The 22,646-nt window shown below is 45.5% G+C and overlaps 1 protein-coding gene across 2 annotated transcripts in view; it reads right to left on the reverse strand.

Annotated features, from left to right (window-relative positions):
• The window catches only part of ZNF438 (zinc finger protein 438), a 105,470-nt gene that overhangs the window by 14,807 nt on the left and 68,017 nt on the right, over nucleotides 1-22,646 (reverse strand). The window contains exon 2 of one of the 2 annotated variants that reach the window (XM_090047516.1): nucleotides 16,735-16,791. In XM_090047516.1, the coding sequence (XP_089903642.1) occupies nucleotides 16,735-16,765 (31 nt within the window). In that variant the 5' untranslated portion in view covers nucleotides 16,766-16,791. Of the gene's footprint in view, nucleotides 1-14,672; nucleotides 14,753-16,734; nucleotides 16,792-22,646 lie in introns of those variants that run through there. The other variant, XM_090047517.1, reaches the window with a different exon arrangement.

Genomic DNA, 22,646 nt, shown 5'->3' on the forward strand with positions numbered 1-22,646 from the left:
TGCCATGCCTCTGGCCTCTGGCCCCCAGGTAGCTGCGGCCTATTTAGGCTTACTGTGCAGTAAGCCTAAATAGCATTAGTTGCACGTGTAGACATTACTTGCATGTGTAGATGGCATGTATGCCTAATAAGTGGTAACTAAGCCTGGGCAGTTTACCTCTGAACGAAACAACTTTCACATCACCTCAGTTTAATTTTTGCTTCCTGTGAATTATACCGGGTGTACAAAACAGATAGAGAAAATGAATTTGGCATGTGGTTTGCTCCCCCCACCTTTCAATCCAGTATAATTATTTTGTCTGCCCATCCCCAAACAGCGCTGCATATTTTATTAAATTTGTCTTGATTTTCCTTACTGTTTTGATGACTTTAAAAGAAGCAATCTTTAGAAAGAATAAATAACTGAAATTCAGAAGAAAAAATTTATACCAATCATCAGTATTAAACCAATGTGAGTCAATGCTAGCCAGCCAGTTCTTTTTAGCAAACTTCCATACACACTAAATACCTGTGGATACTCTCTTTCCAGAGCAAGTTTCTTGTGTTTGCTGACACAGCATAGTTTGTTGGACACACTGTTTCTCAACAGGATTAGCATGCAAAAAAACACCACCTGCAGAAGTGCTTCAGTCAGTTATAAATAGGTCCCAAGACAAGAAATACAAAAAAGACAATATAAAACATTATCTTCCAGTTATTGCATTAAGAAAAACTACTGCTTCTTGATCTTTGCCATTTTTCTCTGCTCAAATAGCACTTTAAAAACGTATATATTAAATGCTAAAGACAAGGTGATAGTTTAATAAATGAGTAAGGCAGGTTAATGTGGTAAACAGACAAGATGATTTAGTTTTAGTGTCATGGCATGCAGTCAACAATACCAAAAAAAAATGCTCCCAGTAAACTGAGGTTTCAGTGGTTTTAAGAAAAGGTCTCAAATACAAGGGGGGGGCTCAATGCAGTGCCATTTTATACTTCATATATGTACAAGTTATATAAATTAAACACAGAATCCAGCTAAGTATATTCGCAATTGGTGGTTCTGATGCCTGACACTGACCATTATAAGTTCCTGTTTTCAGTTGCCTGTAACTTTGCCAAACTCAAACTGCTTAAGCTGAAATTTTCCAGTTTGCTGCAGAATGAAATATCAGTCTAAATGGTTCTACCATTTCCAAAGAGGTCGCTAGGAGAAAAATTTAGGCAAGCTGTTCTTTGAACAGATCTAGCACCCACTTCTCAAGGAGAATGGAGTTAAAATATGGCAGGCCAGCAGCCTTTCCTGCCCCTGTGCAAATCCATCCAAAACTAGCTATGTTAAAAGATCTTCAAATTACTTCTCAGATTTTAGTACCTAAACTTACTGAAAATCCCATTCACACTGGGCATGATTTAACCTGGGGCTGAACAACACTTTCCATGCAACTGCATGGAAAACTACATTGTCATAGATCTGGATTTGTCTGAACTGAAAGCACAGAAACCGTTTCTCTTGTGATCTCAATGGTATCCCAATTGTGTCCAGACAACTTGGGGTTGGGGGAAGCTTCTGGTTCCAACACAGGCAGAACACCCCAGGACAAGGTGTCCGCAAGCCCACCCGCAATGGCGCACGTTTGGGCGCCTGCGGATCGCTGTGGGGCTTGCCCTCCTGATCCAGGGGTGGCTCCCGCTCCTGGTATGCTCTCGCCAAGTCCGCCTGCCACGACTTTGCTGTTATTAGGTCCAGTGAATTCCCTGGCGCGCGCACATCCAAAAGCGGTACCTCCTGTCCAGTCTGGTCTGGGGTCCTTGAGGGCTCCTGCCTCCCCTACACCCTCGCCCAGGCCTCCGTAATGAGTCGAAAGGGGGGCCCCCCTCTCCTCAGCTGAGGTGGGGTAGTCCCTTGAAAGAAAATTGTCCCATTAGTGACACGCGAGCCGCTCCGCCAGCTCCCCGCCGGGGCTGGCTCAGGTTTCTTGGTGAGTCCTGTCTGCCTCCTGCCGGAGGCCTGTGTTCCCCGATTGGGGTTCCCTCTGGGCGGCGGGAGCACGCCGCTCCTGCCTGGGCTCTGTTTTCTGCCCAGTACCGCACGGGCCGGCCCGCCTCCGCCGCTTCCGGCTACGGGCCGCGCTGCTTGGGGCTGGGATGGGGAGCTCCCCCACCCCGGCCTTCACAATCCGGTCAATGGCCCACAGGGCCCTCCGTCCCTCATGTCCTGCCCCTACGGGGCCCCACCCGGCTCCAGAGGACCCTTGCCGGGTGCCGATCTGCCGTCCTCCCTCGTGCCGCTTCCCCACCGGGAAGCTCCTCCTCCTCCTCCAGCTCTTCCGGTTCCCCAAAGCTTTGCGCCGGCGCCACTTTTGAGCCGCCCGGCTCCTTGCCGCACCTGGGGAAGTTAATTAAGGCGCGGGCCGCCAAGCACTGTGTGGGGTTCTCTTCCCGGGCTCTCGTCCCTGCTGCGGCTGCGCCACCACTCTCGTGCCCTGCGCTCCCACGCTGCCGGCCCCGGCCGGATGTGCTCCGACCGGCCTGGTCAGCCCTGGGGCTCTCTGGGGTCAGGGCTCTTCCACACACCCCCTGCCTTAAGGTGCCGTTAGGCGCTCTTCCTATTTCTTCCTTTCTGTCTGTAGGTTCCCGACCTTCGCCATCCGTGTCCCCTCCACATCAGGATAGGAAGTCTGCCACCATATTCGTTTTGCCCAGCCTATAGGCCACTGAGAACCGGTACGGTTGCAGGGCTAGAGCCCACCGCATAATACACGCACTGTCTGTCTTAGGGGTGTGTAGCCACCTCAGGGGCGCATGGTCTGTCACTAGTCTGAACTTGCGGCCCAGAAGGTAATAGCGGAAGTACTTGACCCCTCACTTTATCGTCAAGCACTCCCGCTCTATCGTGGAGTACCTGGTCTCCGGGTCATTTAGCTTCCTGCTGGCGTAGGCCACTGGTCGCTCCACCCCATCCACCTCTTGCGAGAGGACTGCGCCCAACGCAGTTGCTGACGTGTCCATCTGCAAAGTGAATGGGAAAGTGAAATTGGGGGTATGAAGGACTACGTCCTGGCACAAGGCTCGTCTTACCTCCGCAAAGGCTTTTCGTCACTGGTGGGTCCATTCCACTGCCCCCGTTCGCTGGCCTTTAATGGTTTCGACCAGCGGTGCTGCGATCTCTGCGAAATGGAGTATGAAGCGGTGGTAATAGCTTGCTAATCCCAAAAATGCTCTCATTTGCCTCTTCGTGGCCGGTTCCTTATATTCCCGGATGGCTGACACCTTATCCATCAAAGGCCGTACCCGACCCTGTCCGACTAGAAACCCGAGGTACTTGGTCTCACGTTTACCCAAAGCGCATTTTTTTGGGTTGGCCATCAGGCCCACTTGCCGCAGCTCTAGGAGGACTGCCCTTAGGGCCCGCATGTGTTTCTCCCAAGTATCGGTATATATGATGATATCATCTATACAGGTAGCGGCATACTTCTGGTGAGGCGCTAGGACCCACTCCATGAGCCTCTGGAAAGTAGCGGCTGCTCCGTTGAGCCCAAAGGGTATGCGTTTGAATTCAAAAAGGCCCCATAGTGTCCCGAGGGCCGTTTTGCACTGATCTTCTCTCCGCAGCGGGATTTGCCAATACCCCTTCGATAAGTCGAGTGTCGAGATATACTTGGCCTGGCCAATGCCTTCTACGAGTTCGCTGATGTGCAGCATTAGGAATGCATCGAACTGGGTTATCTCGTTCAGCCTCCAGAAGTCGATGCACAGCTGTAGGCTGCTGTCTGGCTTCTCCACTGGCACGACCGGACTGAGCCAGGGGCTCCGCGAGGGGGTTATAATCCCTTGCTCGAGCATCGCCTTGACTTCTTTCTCGATCAGCAGGCGCTTATGGTAGGGAATGCATTGCCACCTCTTTCTCACTATCCGTCCCCCCTTGGTGACAATCTGGTGTTCCACACCGCGCGCCCTTCTGGGGTGCTCGGTGAAGATGTCTCGGAACTCGTGCACTAGCCCCGTCATTAGACGCCGCTGGGTTGGAGTGAAATGTGCCCCGATCGCTACCTCGCCCGGCTCCGCCCCTGGTGCAATCAGGAGCCCCTCAGGTCCACTCCACTCCTTTAAGAGGTTCACATGAAAGATCTGGCGTTCACTTCTAGCCCCGGGGCACAAGATCTCATAGTCCACTGGCCCCACCTTCCTGGTAACTGTGAAAGGGCCTTGCCACTGCGTGGTGAACTTGCTCGTGGCATCAGGCAGCATCAGCAGGACCTTTTGCCCTACCCTTAACTCTCGGGGTTGTGCCTTCCTGTCATAGAGCTCCTTTTGGTGCGCTTGGGCCTTCTCTAAATTAGTCTGAGCAATCTCCTGGGCTGCTTGCAGACGGTCCCGGATTTCCCGCACATATTCTCTCATTCTATCCCCATGTTCCGGAGCTGCCTCCCACTCCTCCCGTTGGACATCTAGCAGACTACGGGGCGGGTGCCCAAACGTTAGCTCAAAAGGAGAGAGGCCTAGGGAGGCCTGGGGCGTGTCCCTTACCGCAAATAGCAGGGGTGGGATCATAAGGCTCCACTTGTGAGGTTCCGCCTGTGTGCACCTCCTCAGCATCCCCTTTAAGGTCCCGTTGAACCGTTCCACCAGCCCATTGGTTTGCGGGTGGTAGACCATCATCCGGAGGTGCTTAATGTGCAGTACCTTACAGAAGGCTTTAAGGACCTCAGACATGAAGTTAGACCTCTGGTCAGTCACTATCTCCCGGGGGATCCCAAACCGTGCAACTCATTGAATTAAAGACTGCGCGACTTTTGCGGCAGTTACCACCCGCAAGAGGAAACCTCAGGGAAGCGAGTTGTATAATTGATCAACACCAGGATATACTGGTGTCCGCCTACGCTCTTTGGAAGGGGCCCCACCACATCTAACGCTACCCAGGAAAAGGCTTCTCGCACCACCGGCATAGGCTGTAGTGGTGCCTTCCGTGGCCGGTTGGGGTTGACCTTTTGGCAGACGTGGCACGAGCGACAGTACTTCTCCATGTCCTCGTAAAGGTGGGGCCAAAAGCACCATCGGGTCAACCTGGCCTCCATTTTGTCCTTCCCCAGGTGGCCCCCCAGGGGGTGTTTATGCGCCAGCCACAGGAGCTGGTCCCGGAAGGCCCGCGGGATTATCAATTGCGGGGTCTCTTCCCCCTCTCACCTTCCGCGCTTCACCCTGTACAGCAGCCCGTTCCTTATCTCAATCCGCGGGGTGCCCTGGGGCCCGTCCGTGGGGCTTACCTGAGGGGTGTCTTCCCGTGGACCCAGTTCCCAGAAAGCGGTCAGCTCCGGATCCCCCTCCTGCTCCCTTCAGAACGGCTCGGACCGGATCAGCTCACCCAGTGGCAATGCCGGGGTTCCTGGGTCTTCTTCCCCTGCCAGGCCGCTGCCGTCGCTCCGGCCCTTTCTTCGGTCTGCCAGGATGTCAAAGATCTCCGGCCAGTCGCGGCCAAGGATCATAGGGTAAAGGATGCCCTCCTTCAGTCCCACGGGAATCCGGCGTTGGACCTCGCCTACCCGGACTGTCAGCATCCGCCATTTGATAAAGCTTTTTTCCTTGTGCAGGCATACCAGGTGGATACCCTCACACCGGGGTGTCTGTTCCCACTTGATCAGTGAGGGTCTGACCAAGGACTGTGTACACCCGGTGTCCACCACTGCCTGGATGGGGACTCCCTCTACCCACGCCTGGACCTGAGGCAGCGGTTGGATAAGCGCGGGGTGGTGTTTGCCCACGCTGCAGTCCATGGCCTCAGTCTCCGGCGCCCCTTCGGGTGCCACATGGCATTCCTGCTGGTACTTGTTCCTGAAGGGGTCCCCTCTCAGTCTCTGCGGGCAATTCCTCGCGAAATGCCCCCTTTCCCCGCAGGTGAAGCAGGCGGGGCCTTGCCCGCCCCCTTTCTTCACTGCCTTACTATCCGCCACCCGCCTAGTGGTCAGCTCCAATGTCTTTGTGCCGCCTATCCAGCGCCGCTCCCCTCGAGCGGTGTCAAATTGCTCAGCCCACTGAAGGGCCTCTCGGGAGGAGGTGGGGCAGTGGCGCCGTACCCATTTTTGGGTCTCCTCCTCCAGGTCATCAATGAATTGTTCCATTAGGACCAGATCGAATATCTGCTCCTTGGAGGTGCTCTCTGCTCTGAGCCACTTGCCCAATAAGTCTGCCAGAGTCTGCCATAGTATACAGGGGGTTCTTACCTCCGCTGGCTTCTTGGTGCGGAAGGCCTGCCGCTGTCTCTCCGGCGTAATGTCCAATCTACGTAGAATCTCCCCCTTTACTTTGTCGTAGTCAGTCGCGTCACTCCGTGGCATGGCCCGGTAGGCCACCTGGGCCTGCCCAATCACCAGGACGCCGAGCTGACCAGCCCACTTTGTTTTGTCTAATCCTGCCGCTATAGCGGCTCTCTCGAATATTTCGAGGAACGCCTCCGGGTCGTCCTCTGGCGTCATCTTGGGCATGCGCCATTCTACGCTGCCCCGAGTCGCCCCCATTTGCTGCTGTACCCAATGCTCCTGCCAGGTGATCTGCCTCGCAGCCTGTTGCTGCTGCTGTTGCAACAGCTGCACCATCACGCTGAGTAGCTGTTGCATTGGGTCGCCGAGGTGTCCAGCTGCCTGCTAATCCATCGTGGGAGCGCTGAGTGTCTAATAGGCCGTCGCCGCTTCCCGGCCAATGCACCAAAATGTCCGCGAGCCCGCCTGCAATGGCGCGCGTTTGGGCGCCCGCGGATCACTGTGGGGCTTGCCCTCCTGATCCAGGGGTGGCTCCCGCTCCTGGTATGCTCTCGCCAAGTCCGCCTGCCACGACTTTGCTGTTATTAGGTCCAGTGAATTCCCTGGTGCGCGCACATCCAAAAGTGGTACCTCCTGTCCAGTCCGGTCTGGGGTCCTTGAGGGCTCCTGCCTCCCCTACACCCTCGCCCAGGCCTCCGTAATGAGTTGAAAGGGGGGCCCCCCTCTCCTCAGCTGAGGTGGGGTAGTCCCTCGAAAGAAAATTGTCCCGTTAGTGACACGCGAGCCGCTCCGCCAGCTCCCCGCCGGGGCTGGCTCAGGTTTCTTGGTGAGTCCCGTCCGCCTCCTGCCGGAGGCCTGTGTTCCCCGATTGGGGTTCCCTCTGGGCGGCGGGAGCACGCCGCTCCTGCCTGGGCTCTGTTTTCTGCCCAGTACCGCACGGGCCGGCCCGCCTCCGCCGCTTCCGGCTACGGGCCGCGCTGCTTGGGGCTGGGATGGGGAGCTCCCCCACCCTGGCCTTCACAATCCGGTCAATGGCCCACAGGGCCCTCCGTCCCTCGTGTCCTGCCCCTACGGGGCCCTACCCGGCTCCAGAAGACCCTCGCCGGGTGCCAATCTGCCGTCCTCCCTCGTGCCGCTTCCCCGCCGGGAAGCTCCTCCTCCTCCTCCAGCTCTTCCGGTTCCCCAAAGCTTTGCGCCGGCGCTGCTTTTGAGCCGCCCGGCTCCTTGCCGCACCTGGGGAAGTTAATTAAGGCGCGGGCCGCCAAGCACCGCATGGGGTTCTCTTCCCGGGCTCTCGTCCCTGCTGCGGCCGCGCCACCACTCTCGCGCCCCGCGCTCCCACGCTGCCGGCCCCGGCCAGACGTGCTCCGACCGGCCTGGTCAGCCCTGGGGCTCTCTGGGGTCAGGGCTCTTCCATACAAGGATCAGTGAGGGGAACAGAAACTGAGACTGGAGCCTGGAAAAAAGGCAAGAAGTAATCTAGAACTAAAAGTTAGCCAGAGGCTGGAATGAAATACATGAGAAGATGGGCACCAAGAAACTGGCATGAAAGGTGGGATTAGCAGAAATGCAAGATGTGTTGGAAATTGGTTAAATGGAATACTAGTACAGGCAGGCTTGAAAGGGAAAGTATCAGACTGCATGGAACTGGACTCTGACATTCTGTGACGTGTAATTTAAAACAGGTTAGAAAAATAAATTCAACACAACATTAAACGTACTGGTATAGCAGAGGGTTGAAAAACCACGCTGCATCACTAACACAATATTGTTAAGATACAGACAGTACATATATAGAATGTGTAGAACATGTGTAGAAAACAGCATGAAGTCAAGATCACAGAGGGAACAGGCCTTGGATAATTTGTTAAAATGCTATGAGTCAAAAATAGAAGTCTCTTGAAGTTAAACACAATTACTTTTGAGCATGAAGATACACTGCAGGCTGAGGCACTCTTCAGCTGCGGAGTACTCTACCATTTAGAATAGCAAGGACTGACCTGCTTTCAGTCTATAACGGTGACTTTTATTAATTTTTTTAAGGAGACTAGAGTGATAGTGAATGGCAGGGAATAATGTAGCAATGGGGAACTGGCAGGACGCCTTTAGTGTTCACTTCCAATTCTTTTATCCCAGTGGTTCTCAAACTTTTTTGTAGCAGGGGCCAAGTTTGGGCCGGGGGAGGCCAAATGCAGCCCAGCTAAGGGGTTGGGGGAGTATTAGTGATTGTGGATGCCATCTGTGAGGCATGGTATAAGGGGAGGTTTGAAGCCGTGTATTTGCCCTTGGCATCAGGGCAATTAAACAGGCTTCCTGCCTAGGAACAACTTTAGATAGAACAAAGAAAGTGTGTGGCAGGCGAGGCGGGTGGGCGGGCTGCCCTAGACAGGTGGGAGGGCCAATGTTCGGACTGGCCCTGGGATGGCCCACTTGTTACAACATATTAACATAACAACATGTTAAGCTACAGGATGTAGCACCTCTAACAACATATCAAAGGTATTACAGTTTTGCTCCCAGTTCTTGTGCTCCTTTCCAAACACGTCCCTGCTGACTTTAAATTTTGTCTCAGCTGAACAAACTGCTACTCCAACAGACAAGCCCCAAATATACAGGAATTATTTTAGTATCATCACAATTTAAATGTTTAATTTTTATTCCTCCTGCATCAGTTCAGTTGTTACACAAGGTAGAAAATCATCTCTGGTGATGTGTGAAGTAAGACTTCTATGGGATACTTACTTCAGGGGGGACTTTTATGTATGAAACCTAAGTAAAGAGACAAATATGAATCAGCAGTCACTGAATGCATAAATATACTGTGCCATCATAAATATGAATTAAATATAATTTTAAGCGACTCCTAAGCATCACATTCCAAAAGCAACACTGAATCTGGATTTGATTTTTTTTTCTGTGAATACTGCCAGTTGAAGTTTCTGAAGATAAGCCCCAAAACATAGATAGCCCTAACAAATAATTAATTTCTCATAAAGTAGATACAATTTCTCTTTTAAAATACATAGGATTATTAAGGTACAACAACCTTGGTGAAATTCTAAGACATGATATGCTTAATAAATGTGGTAATTAATAAACAATATTGTCCCTGAACTGCTTGGAAACAACAATGACCAGGTCTGATGGGAAAATGAAAGCTGAATTTTTGAGAAACTATGCAGAAAAAGGTCAAGTGGAGCCATTTTATGAATAAGTCATGAAATCTTTTCTGTGCAGAAACTTGCCTCCTTTTCAAATAGGCTGAGGATAAAATCTTCCCATCTTTATACTGACTAAAAAGAGTGAAAAATAAAACATGGATGATGCTTCAAGTATAGCTTGATTATGTCCCTCTTGCTTACAAAATAGTTTTTAGATGCAGATTTCCTAGAACAGACAATAGCAAGAAGAGGACACAGGAAATTCTTTTACATTTTATAAAATATCCCTTGCTCTATGACATTTAGTACCCATCTGTCTAATGTAGAACCAGTTGAGAGGACAAAGAAAATGTTTATAAATTACCACTTAAGATGAAAGATTCCTGAGGCAGCAAATATATATTACATGAAGTTAACTGTAGGGCCGAGCATGGAGATTTGGTTGGTTCCCTTGGGACAACCAGCAGTGGGATACCATGTGCTGTCACTAGTTGGCACCCCATGGCCTGTGGTGCAAGGCAGGTTACCCTGGTGGGATAGGGGACCTGGCCCCAGCAGCTTTACCTCGGGTCCTGGGGCTGTAGCAGCAGCAGTGATCCTGGCACTTGGATCACTCAAAAAACCCTCCTGCATTGCTCCCTTGCAGCACGGAGAATAGCTGAATGTGCGGTATGTGGTGCCGCAGACAAGTCTGCAGTGCTACATACCACGCAGCTGCGCTTGTCTGGATGCAGCCTAGATGTTAAAAAAGTAGTATGTTGACTTTTGTACTGCAAACCTGGAAAAATGCTCCTTGATTCCATATGAACAAGAAGGCTAGAACTTAACTATTAGACTTGGCTTGACATTTTGGGAATTTTTGCTTTAATACTTATTCCAGGACTTTATCATCTCTGCTGGAAGGGCTAGTCTGCAGAACACATTGTTAAATTTGGATAAGTCTTGGAGAATCTTTTCCGAGGGGTTTTGCATGGAGTGCAATTCCATTGAAAGCAGGCGACTTGACATCTGAATGCAGCATCTGTATCCAGAACTTTTATATTTATATTTTCTATCCTCCCCTTCTCCTTTTTTAATTTTCAGATGAACATTTAATTGGAGAAAGAGCACTTAACTCTGGCTGAGATTATGGAGGAAATTGTTACCTGGAGCAACTCTTAATAAGCAAATTAATAAGGGGGGGCAGTCCTTAATAAGCAAATTAAAGGAGTTCCATAATATTCCAAAAAGATGCATTCATTTTTTTCCAAGGTTATTTTGAGCAGCTACAACACATATTATAATTAAAATCTAGCTGGAATAATTTGCAAGTAGCAGATTTAAGTGCAATTAAGGGTTTTTACTATGCACTAACTGAGCATCAAACTACATGTACCCCGTCTCATGTAGACGCGCCCACTGGGTAGACTGATACAAATGAGCTCTGCACTACAGTAAGTGGGGCAAAATGAAAGTCATGGTTGCACCAGGATGCAACGTGAGGAAGATGACTGTATACCTTGGTGACATGTGACCATATAAAATACAGTGGTAAAGTGTGCCTAATATAGGATCTAGTAGAAGCAGAAAAAATACAGTCTGTGGGCCATATTTGGCCCACCAGGCCAATCCATCTGGGCTGTGAGGCCCCTAAAAAATTTAGAAAATTAATGATTATCTTCCCCTGGTTGCTTGTCAAAGATGAGAAGGTGCCAGGGGCAGCAGGATGCAGGGAGAGCCGGCTGCAGGACCTAGAGGTGATAGGGCCCAGAAGACATAGCAGCAAAACCCACCCAGCCCCACTCCTCTCCCCCCACACCATCAGCCCCCAACCGCAAGCTTCTGCCTAGCAAAAGCTTCTGGCCTGGTGACCCTGGGGATGGATATTCCCCCACCCGTGTGCAACTCAGCTAATAAAGCAGGGGGAAGGAGAGGACCACCAGCAATCATCCCAGTCTTTGGCTCCTGCTGCATCCTACAGACTGAAAATGCAGCCGGGAACCATGTGGTGCTGGAGCAGCTGGCGGGCAGGTGGTGGGGTGGGGAGAAGTGGCAGCAGGCAGGAAAGTGGGTAAATGGTAGTTGCAGTGGCTGCAGGTTGGGAGGGGTGAGTAGCAGCAGGTGGGGGCACAGCGACAGCTGGGCAGAAGTGCAGGGCCTGCACCAGTACACCAAGGCCAGCATGGGCCAGGGCAGGGCAGAAGGAGAACAGAGCTTGGCCTGGCTCCCTGCTGGCACAACCCAGCCAAGCTCCATAGACCCTCTTCCAGCCTGCGCCCTGCACTCCTGCCATCACACCCTGGGGCCCCGCTGGCCCTAGCCCCAAGGCACTGGTGAGGGCCCCACACTCCCACCTAGCTGTTACTGCACTCCTGCCCACTGCCACACACCCCCATGTGCTGCCATTGCAACAGCCATTTCCCCGCTTTCCCACCCACTACCACCACTTCACCCCCCCCCCCACGCACTTACCTGCTGGCTGCTCTGGCACCATGTGGCTCCCGGCTGCATAGCCAGATTGCAGGAAGCAGCCGGAGCCGGCTCGCACGATTCCCAGCTGGCTCCGTGAGGCATCAGCCAAGCAGCCAGGCTGGGCTGGCTCCTGCCACACTCTGCAGACCTGGCCATGCAGCCAGGAATCATGTAGTGCCAGAGCAGCCAGTGGAGGACCGGCGGGGGGAGAATGGAGAACAGGAAGGTAGAGAAGGGCAGCTGTAGCAGATGTAGGGGGAAGTGGCAGTGACCAGGCGGGCAGAAGGGTCCCGTGCTGGTCCTGGAGTAGCAGCAGTACTGAGCCTGGACAAGCAGGAGTGTTGATAGGGCCCGCAGCTATCAAAGTGCACAGCTATCAGGAGCCCCTAAGTGCCCTGAGCCGGTGGCAAGGACTGTGGGCACCTAGATCCCCCATGCACACCCCACACCCCAGCCACCCACTCCCTCCACACATGCCACTGCCCCCCCAAGCCAACCTCCCCTCACACACTCGTAGCCCACCACAAACTGATACCCACCCATACCTCACATAGCCACGCACAGCCCCATATCCACACCCCCCTAAACTCCATACACCCTATTCCTATCCTCCCCCAACAAACCTCCCTCACACCCTCTTCCACACTCCACATACACACATACCCACAGCCCCCGCACAAACCTATACCCTTCCACCCATATCCCACACACTGCCTCCACAATATACAAGAGTAAGACTTAATTTTAAGCTATTATACAATCACCTCTATGTACACTACACAAACACAAGGAAATCAGGACAAAAATATTTTTTGAAATCAACTTAATGCATGTTGTAGATGCTTGATTTTTAGAATATAATTTGGTATTTTTCTGCTTCCGAGATGGCAAACCCCCTTGCCAAAAGGAGTACTTTTGGGGGCAAGGTAAGGGACTTCTGGTGGCAAAGGTCAGCAGTTAGGGGGCAGGACTTCTGGTCCCAAGTTGGCAACCAGGGGGTGGGGCACCTGTCAAGGAGTGAGGCTATTCATGAGGCCCTTGACATTTTGCCAAAACTTGGTAAGTAGACCTCCAAACAATTGCCTGCCCCTGTGATACGGGCACCAGTAGAAAGATAAGAATATGCAGGAGGTATCCTCAGGTAGCCCTACAGAAACAGCTCACCAAGTTTTTCTAGTTTTAATAATTGAAAATGATGCTTATTATGAGAACCCAACACTTTGTGTCTAGGTGTTCTCTCACTCTGAAGCACATGTGTGGAGAGCTGTGGGCTCAAGGTAATCTCCCACAGGCAAAAATAATTAAGAAATGTTAAGAGTTCCATGTTGTCAAAGTCCAGCAGAGGGAGTCTAAACTAAAAATCAAGTTCCATTTTAAGCCACCTCCATTTCCGTGTGTTGGTTAAGTCTAACTCAGAAGTTTAGTTCAGACTAATGGATGCTCTGTTATGAAAATACAAGTTGATAATCGAAGAGCCATTTCAACAAAGCATAGCTATGCAAGTGGATGATCCCACAATAATCTAAAAACAACAGAAATGTTAAACTACAAGTCTTGTGCCTTCATAATTTTTACTATATATTTTTACTGAGAAATAGTATCTACTTTGAAGCCACTTATAGCATCACATATTAACTTTCACACACAAAACTCTTCTTTATTTATCAGCCTTTCAAGATGTTATGTTAACCTATTACTTTTTTTTTGCAAATCTGAAATATTTCTTAATCAAGATTTTTTTTTATAACTTTGAATGTGGATATGAAAATCTTTAAGCACAACACAAACTTGTCAAAAATCATCATTCCAAGTAATCTCTTTACCGTCTTTCATAACTACACCGGAATTTTTGTGCTAATCTGAGCCAGATTTCTGTTTATGATTTCTGTGCCAATCCACTTAATGCCAAGAACAATGTGTTTGTTTTACTAAACGCATTAGTAGACTTTTACAGATTTCCATTTTTGCGCTAGATATTTGAAAACAAAATGTCTGGCATATTTTCTTAGTCTCACCAACACTCAGAAATCTTTATCAAACTTTTTTCTTTCATCATTGCTCAGTCATCACACAAGCCATCTGCATAAATAAAGATGTAAGCATCTGTTGTACAGCAAATGGTCTCAGGGGCAGATGTTTTTATCCCCTGCATTCATGTCACTGGGCTTGGATACATTATTTGAACAGATGTACACAATCTGAAAGTGTTGTGTCCCACGGTGAAACGTCTCCAACTGCTTTCTATCAAAGTACATAAATGCTATTTGCACCTGCATTTATGTTAATGATATAAAGGCAGCAGGGGTTCTGACAAAGTGAGATTTGATGCTATGAAGAACATTTACATGGTTAATTGAAGTTTGAGAGCTTCTAGCTCCAAACGACCGTACTGACATTGATACATGCTGAACTAAAATGCGTGATTGATTTTTTTTTAACATGCTGTTGATTAAAGTAAATATACCCAAGCAGCAAATCTTTGTTTCTAGTTTACCATTCATAAGATTTTTTCAATTGTGTACTCCTAAAATGTTAGCAAATATTTTAAAATGCATCATTAGATTTTGCCAGTTTCATTTTATAAGTCCAGCTCATTTTAGCCTTGCTTAGAAGACAAGTATTATAAAACTGACAGTGTTTCCATTCTGAAGCAATAAGAGCTCTCTAAACAGCTGATAATCCACAATGATATTTTGCATGTCCTATAGCAAACTTGAAAAATCTAAGTTTCCAGAATGAAGGGAACAAAATACCAACTAGAAATGTCAGCTTTCAAGTGCAATTCTGCATGTAACATTAAATCATAAGACCCAATTATGACTCACCAGTTTACTAACAAATGCCATTTTTGTACAGCTTTCCAAATTCTAGAGGAAAATAGTCAATTCACAAAATTTACATATTTATCACGAAGGCAATTCCTTTGTCATTGGAGCAATAATCCCTTTGAAAACTTTAGCTCATGAAGTACTGTTTCCCTCAGGAATGATAAATATGTAGGCTGACCAGGATACATGTGCCCTGCAGGAGTACATATCAAATTACAATTGAGCTCCGACTATTATATCACAAATAGTAGGACTAAAGGGCTTGGGTTGTCAATCAAAGAACTTGTGTGAACAGTAACTGCTATGACTTTCTGTAGTTGGTTAAAAAATAATGGGTACTTTCAAAGAGTAGATTTATAGGCTGATAAAACAATAGTACTGTGTGTGTAATTGACCGATAGGTTCCCCCTCCATTATAATTTATTTTCACACCACTTATTCATAAGAACTATGTCAGCTTATCATTGGACATAAATCATTATGAACTGTTAATGCACTCCAAATTTTCATAGTGCCACTACACGTTTAGGAAAAAAAGTCCAATTTTTTATCCAAAAGGAGTAAATACTGTTTATGGCAAAAGAACGCAACATCTTACACCAGGACCACTAAATTTTTAGATTACATAGTTTCACCGTGATGTAATTCTAGACAGGATCCTGTTAGACGTTTCCGCTATAACTCCACAGTTTTCCAGGTTTATAATTTTGCTGTCATATTCACTGTGGGCTGAAAACTGGCCCATATGACATAAACCTGGAACGGACATTCTAAAAACCATTTCTAAAAATCTGATTCAATTGTCTTCAAGTTAAGAAACTAATATCACCAATTTAAGCTTTTTATTTGCTATTTCCTCAAAAGTGGTGAAAAAATGTCTTGTACTTGAAAGCTTGTCTAAATTTATGTCAACAAAGAAACCCTTGCCTCTTTAACATTAAAGACAAACATTTAGTTTGTCCACAAGATGGCCAAATCCTTTTCGTTTAAAATGAAAATAAAATAATGATTTTTAAAGTTGGGACCAAGGGCAAATGAATTTATAAAATGTTAAGCATTTCACCAAAGGAATAATAGTTCATCAGGCTAAGAATCTGCTAACTATAAGGCATTTACATGATATACCACAATAATTCCTTTAGCTCTTTCACAGCATTGTATAAAATATCCATATGTGAAAAATGGCAAAAATGCATTTAAACATGTCCTTTAGTTAAACAGTAGGATTTTGTTTCTAAATTTGCACAAATACTGCATTTTTAATTGACAGTCTAAAATGATCTATCATATCTCATCCATGGTGCATGTTCTCAGTTCTTAAGACTACTATTAACACAAATAGCATTTAAGTCATTTAAGTCTGCGTTGTGACAGGCTGACATAGCAATGGAATTAAAGTTAAAACTGAAAGTCCAATCAAAATTTACAGCATTGTGAACATGCATTACAGCACACATACATGTATATACTAGTATTGGGAGAAAAGAACACCCACAGTTTAACTCTATTTAAATGCTAATTTACTAGAAAAGACAGCTGAATGCCCCCTGATAGTGAATGCCCTTCAACAGGAACAAGAGACACATAAGGTACTATCTCATCACCCGTTCAACATTTTGTCTGTATTGTAATGGGAAAATTACACTGATTACTGGTGGAGTAAAACAGTCTCAAAATTCTGTTTCCAAATTCCACTATAATTTTAGGTGAAAATTAAATTAAACTTCATAATCTTCAAATTTATTAAAAAGGACTAGAATTATATTACAGTAATGGAAAACTTCTGAATGAGTTAGACACAAATTACATTAGTTTCCACCTTCAATTGCAGATGCTGAATATAAATAAATAACAATCCTCTTCACAGCAAAAACTCTAAAGTGCTCTAACTACTATCATGAATGTGTCACTCAGCCAGTTTTACTTTATTAACAAAGTGAATATAGAATAAGTTGGATATGAGCTCCATAGAGAGTAATTTAATTTCTATTAATATTTTACTACATTCCAAATGACCAAACTATAGTTTTGTCTAAAATACATAGAATTGATACCATACCTCCAGAAACAGTTAAAGGATTCTGCATCATGTCCTTTGATAGTTACAGCAATATGCCTGCAGAAGAGAAACAAATGCAGGTAGTTCAACTTTTTGATGTCTTAAGTTTCAAAAATAAACTTTATAATAGTGCACATTCAATACATACCATTTTGAACAGATTTACAAGTCATTGATTCTGAGGTAGGATGGAAACTTTTCTATCCTTTCTAATTAGAAATACAAGGGTCATCAGATGTGATCAGGACTATTTAGTCCTCAATGAACAAATCAAATTATTTTTCCATGTCATTCATAACTACTGTATGAGTTGTCTGATAAAATAATGAACTTTCAACTGACAAGCTTTGACAACCTGAACTCTCAAAGTATTTTATAAACATTGCAGAAACTAGCCAGCAAGTTGCCACTTCAAGCACAGCTACATGTCATATGTATGATGAGGCTGTTACTGTATTTTAGAAGACATAAAAAAATCTCTAATTATTTTGACCTGATTTTTTCATCAGTAATTTTGTAAAAAGTGCAAGCAGAAAGAAATCTAACCATTAAGAAATTACATAAAAAGTAACTAAACGAGACAAGTAATATTATAAGTCATAATCACAGAAAATTAGGGTTGGAAGGAACCTGAGGAGGTCATCTAGTCCAACCACCTGCTCAAAGCAGGACCATCCCCAACTAGATCACCCCACCCAAGGCTTTGTGTAATTTTAAATAGACAGATATCTATTTTAAGTTTTACTTTAAAAGGCCCAATAACAACACTGGAAGGTAAAAGTACTTTGCAAACAGTTCCACAATTATAGCAGTAGTGAAAAGTACTTTAAATTTTCCAGGCAGCACGCTTCAATCCCGATGTGACAAAGCCACCTTTAAAATTGAGAGTTCAGTTGCTATGTCCCATTTAGTTACTGACTTCTCAGAAAATATTTTCAAAGAAGTGCCAAATGTAACATGATGCTCAAGTCTTATACATTATATATACAGAGAAAAGACACTAAAAGGTTGCTGATCAGTAATCAGACCATATTGTTGGCTTCAGTCCTAATTTTTGTATGACTGCTTAAGTTTTTGATACGGCTATCCTGAAAAGTTTTCCAACACACATGAAACTGTGACACTACAAATATAGTGTCAACATGCCTACATATAAAAATTATAATTAAATTATGATGTCACAGATATTGACGTGTAAAATACACTTTTTACAGTGTTGGAATGCTACTTGGATGGCAGTAACTTTGGGTCATCAATATGTTGTATCTTATGGTAGAGGTTAAAAGCATAAACACTCTGAGTCTCATTACCATACTAATCCTCTGACCTATCCAACCCCCTGAAACTCTAATACAACTCAACACTATCACACTAAGCAAATAAAAACACATTCAACATTCAATTTTATTTTCAAAATAAATTTGTAACATGTAAATCAGTGCACACACACTACTGAGTTAGCATTCATGTTCTTATGTTTTTTAATTATTTTCTCAACAAGTTTTACAGTTCATCTTTAGTGAAATATCAATGCATTGCCACTGTAAATACTGGGGACCAACTGTAAAGTAAAACAGGACCAAATAATATAATAAACCTCAGAAGCTACTAAGAATTAGGGATTAGGAATTTTGTTACTTCAGTCATAAGTGTTATATACTTTTCTTGCCAGGTCTTTTATGAATGCCTTATAGAGCATCATAACACAAGAATTTATATACACTAAGTGTGGCAAGAGGTCCTCCTAAATATTTCATATCAAATCAAATAAAAGTTTATAAAACTTATAGCCTGGACATTACACATTTATACTTGTAGGGGTGAGGGACAGAAAGAGTAGACAGACAACAATATAACTTACTAGTATCTGGTGTAGAAACACCCCAAGAAATCAAAGGTAAACCTATACTCATATAATTTATCCTGGAGGAAGTGTAGTCTTCTGTCCCAGGGCAGCTGTTTGTGCAATTCATACTGGCTCCTACACTATTGACTATTGAGGTAATATAACTGTGCCCACAGCAGCAATTACCCCAGCAGACCTAGTCAATTGTTTGCCTGGACAGCAGCATAACTTGCATCCATATGCAAAACCAATGTACGTTACACTAAATTTAAACTGCTGTGTGTCCCGATCCTTTCTTACTGATATTTACCAGTTCTTTGCACCAGCTGATGATTTTTTATATAGATTATTTTTTCTAAATTTAGATTAAAGTGATTATAGATTAATTTTTCTCAGATTCTCCTTCCTCACAAGAGGGCAATACTGGATTTTCCAGAGGGATTTTTGGCTTCTAAATAGATAGAACTGTGACAGTAATAGTCTTTTCTATGGTAATGAACAATCTACAGTTAAATTCCAATTAAGTTTAATTTCACCAGGAGCACTTCAATTATTTATAGATGTCTGACACTGTTGACTTGTAAGGTCAAACCACAGCCTTCTACAGGTTGTATTTTTAGCAGTTTGACTCCTTTTCCTGACTCTCATATTCCTTTCTGAATACTTCAAATGTACAGAGATGTCTAGCCATTATTTGCCCTTTGGTTTGTGAGCAGCACACAACCTGCCTGTGAGAATCTTCTCAAGTAGTCTTAAATTTAACCTTACCAAGATTCATAGCCAACAAGTCAGTACCAAAATACAAACTGCAAAAATTTAAGTTGACCTTAATTTATAAAGTTTAACTGCAAATTTTTAAAATAATTTCCTATGTTTATCAGACTATGCGGACAAATACTTACTGATAGTTGGTTTAAGCTTATTTACTGATTCAGCCTGATTTTTTTCTTGTTAAATCTTAATAATGGGTATTTTATACACAGCTTTATGTTAATTTCTTCTCTAACCACATGGCTGTGATCAGAGTAGGTTTTCTTGCTATTACACCTGTGCATAGGTGGGATTCTTGTTATCCAACAATTACCCAAATCAGACTTGTTACCCAACAACTACTGTCATTCTTCAAAACAATATTCTTAGCATAGATCTCATTGTCACCATTGATGGGTCTCATGTTACCTGAAGATTCTGAAAGCAGGGAAAAGGCCAGGTCATGGGCTCCAAATGAGCATCCTTACCCTGAAAAGCCACAGGTACTGAAGAGTGAGTAGTTATTCTTTCTTCAAGTGCAGGTCAGTACGGACCTCACTGCAGGTAACTGGTAAAAGCAGCATCTTTCTTACATGGCAGGATGAGGAGTATAGCACTGCTATAGCACAAAGACTATAGCACTGCTCTCCTGAACTTGGCATCCGACTGCTTTCTACACACAATGTTTGCTGAAAATCAGCAAGGATTATTATATGTGGTCACCTTGTATATTTCAGGGTGTGGACAGATGTAACAATTAAAACATTTCAAAGGCCTTTGAAATGTTTCAAGGGGTCAGCTAAAAGATGTACATGCCCCTTGAAATGCTCTAGACAGTGCTGAAACACTCCAAAATAGCACCTCTCAAAATGAAGTACTACTCCGGAGTGTTTCACTTTTGGTTACCCACAGGGGGCTCCTGAGTGCACAGCAACCACATGTAGGAACTGGGGTTGGAACCCAGTTCTTCCCCACCCTCTTTCACCACTGGGGATGCCGGCGCCAGACCCTCCAGCCCTGATCCCTGCTACTGCTCTCTTCTAAGGAGGGCGAGCGGGGGCAGAAGACAGTTCTAGGGATCTGGGAGCCCCCTGCTGCACCTCCACTCCAGCTTCCCTCTCCTCTCTGGCTTTCTGCTCTTCTCTTCCCTTTACTTTTTGTCCCTGTGAGGCAAAAGGGGAGACTGAGAGCACAGCTCCAGGTTGCTGCAGCCTGCTCTAGTGGTCACTGGCTGACGCCAGGGGAGGCTGCAGAGTTTTGAAATGTTCTAGCCCAGAATGGTACAGGGGTATGTCTTGCCTGAAACATTTCCTTTCTGAAGCGTTTTCCAGCATTTCAGTTATTAAGTCTGTCCACATGCTTTGAAATCATCAGCCTTCTGAAGCAGGAAGGGAAGGTCATTTGAGCTTTAGTGGAGTGAGCTTCTACATTCAGACGGAGAGGTAGACAAGTCAACTAGTAACACAGCGAGACTCCCACATTATTCATTTAGGGCTTAAAACAGATAGAGTGTTTCAACAGTATTCAATGATGTCAGTAAAAGATGCTTCAATATAACTGTTAAATCTGTCCATGCCTATATCCATATAAATGGTGTAACTTTAAGCCTGTTCAAATCCTATCCTCCTTCTAAAATGGTTTAAAGTTATGTCTATTCACAGCCCCAGGTATTCTTTGCCTGGTCCTTGCAGTGGTTGATTATAACCAGGAATAACCAAGACACAGTTAACTGTCTGGCTGTCAATACTGTTAAGTAAGGCTATAGAAAGATTCAACATACATAACTTTTCTTTCTAAATATAGTGTGGGGCTTCAGGAAGAAAGGAGACAAGTTAACTGATTGAGTCTGATAATACTCTGACTACTCTGGGGATGAACTCAGGGCAATGCTTCAGTATCATCCTGTCCCTATGAAATGCTGTGTGAGAAAGGTAAGCTGTAAGTGCTTAGAGCTGGCTCATTCTCCTCACCTACGTGAAAGCAAATAGGAACAGCATCTCCAGAGCGAGATGACGTACGGAGCATTCTGAAAGAGATATCCTATGACTCCCAAGACAACAAGTTTCTAACTAGACTAAGTATAAACTAAGTATATAACAAAGTCTACAGAAACAGGTCTATAAGAAATTCAAGGCCAAGAGGCAAGAGACCATACTGCATGACTGCAAGGATGAAGGACACACTATAATCACTATGAGGTAGGCATTGACAGCCCAAGTAATCAGCACAAGGTACTATAATCTACAGAGTCCAGGCTGCGCTAAGCCAACCATACCAAGAATCTCTTCCATTTTTATTAATATCATATTTTCTTTTGTACAACTTGCACCTTTTCCCAAAATATCAGTTGCTGGAAATTGAGGTACACATAATAACTGGGGAAATACAGTAATGCCAGTTGTTGCTATTCAATTACTTCTACTTATCAGTATTTCCAAAGAAAGATCTTTTTTCTTCCTTCTGCCTTTCAAAAACAAGACACACATCTTATTCTGAAGCATGCTATAAACAAAAAATATAGTTATTTTCTTTATTTATCAGGATCGCTCTCACTGACTGGAACTGTCCCTGGTGTACTCTACCAATCAGCACCTAGCTGATCAGATAAACAATACATAGGGCCCTAACAAATTAATGGTGGAAGTGGGCGTACAGCAGCTCCTTTAATTTTGCAGGTTCCCCAGTGCACCCCTCCCCCCAGCCAATTGGTTGAGGGGCCCCTCCATTCGCTCCTGATCGGCAGGGAGGTAAAAACTTCAGTTTTAAATATGGTGCCATTTTTGCCTCCCCGCTGGTCAGCAGCAAGGCCACCAGGGCCCCTCAGTCAATTAGCAATGGCAGAGGGGGCACACAGGGGAACCTGCAAGATTTAAGGAGCTGCCATGCAACCCACTTCTGCCAGGAATTTGGTAGGGCCCTAACAATTCATGAGGAGATATGAAATCAGGGCTGTAAAGGTGGCTAAAATAGCATCTGCAGCAGGTCAGTAAATCAAAAACATCTCAGCCAGTAAGCAGTTATTAGAATAACCATGGCTCCATCTTGTTTGATTTTGGAAACCACCAAAGAGATTAGAAGACTCAATATACAGGAGTATATGACATCTTTATTACAGCCTGAAAATATTTTGGGTGATCAAAGTCATGAGTTATCATGTACATGGAGCAATTACCATATTTGGGATGATCACATACAGATCTATGACCAAACCGAACATAACACTTTTACTGAATTTCCGCATTTACAACCAAGCTCTCCACAGTCTGGTATGTATGATTCAGGCAAATCCACAGATGTCAACACCACTATTTCATCT

This window comes from Crocodylus siamensis, chromosome 5 (assembly GCF_052110815.1).
Source record: "Crocodylus siamensis isolate JL-2025a chromosome 5, ASM5211081v1, whole genome shotgun sequence".
NCBI classification, from domain to species: Eukaryota; Metazoa; Chordata; order Crocodylia; family Crocodylidae; genus Crocodylus; species Crocodylus siamensis.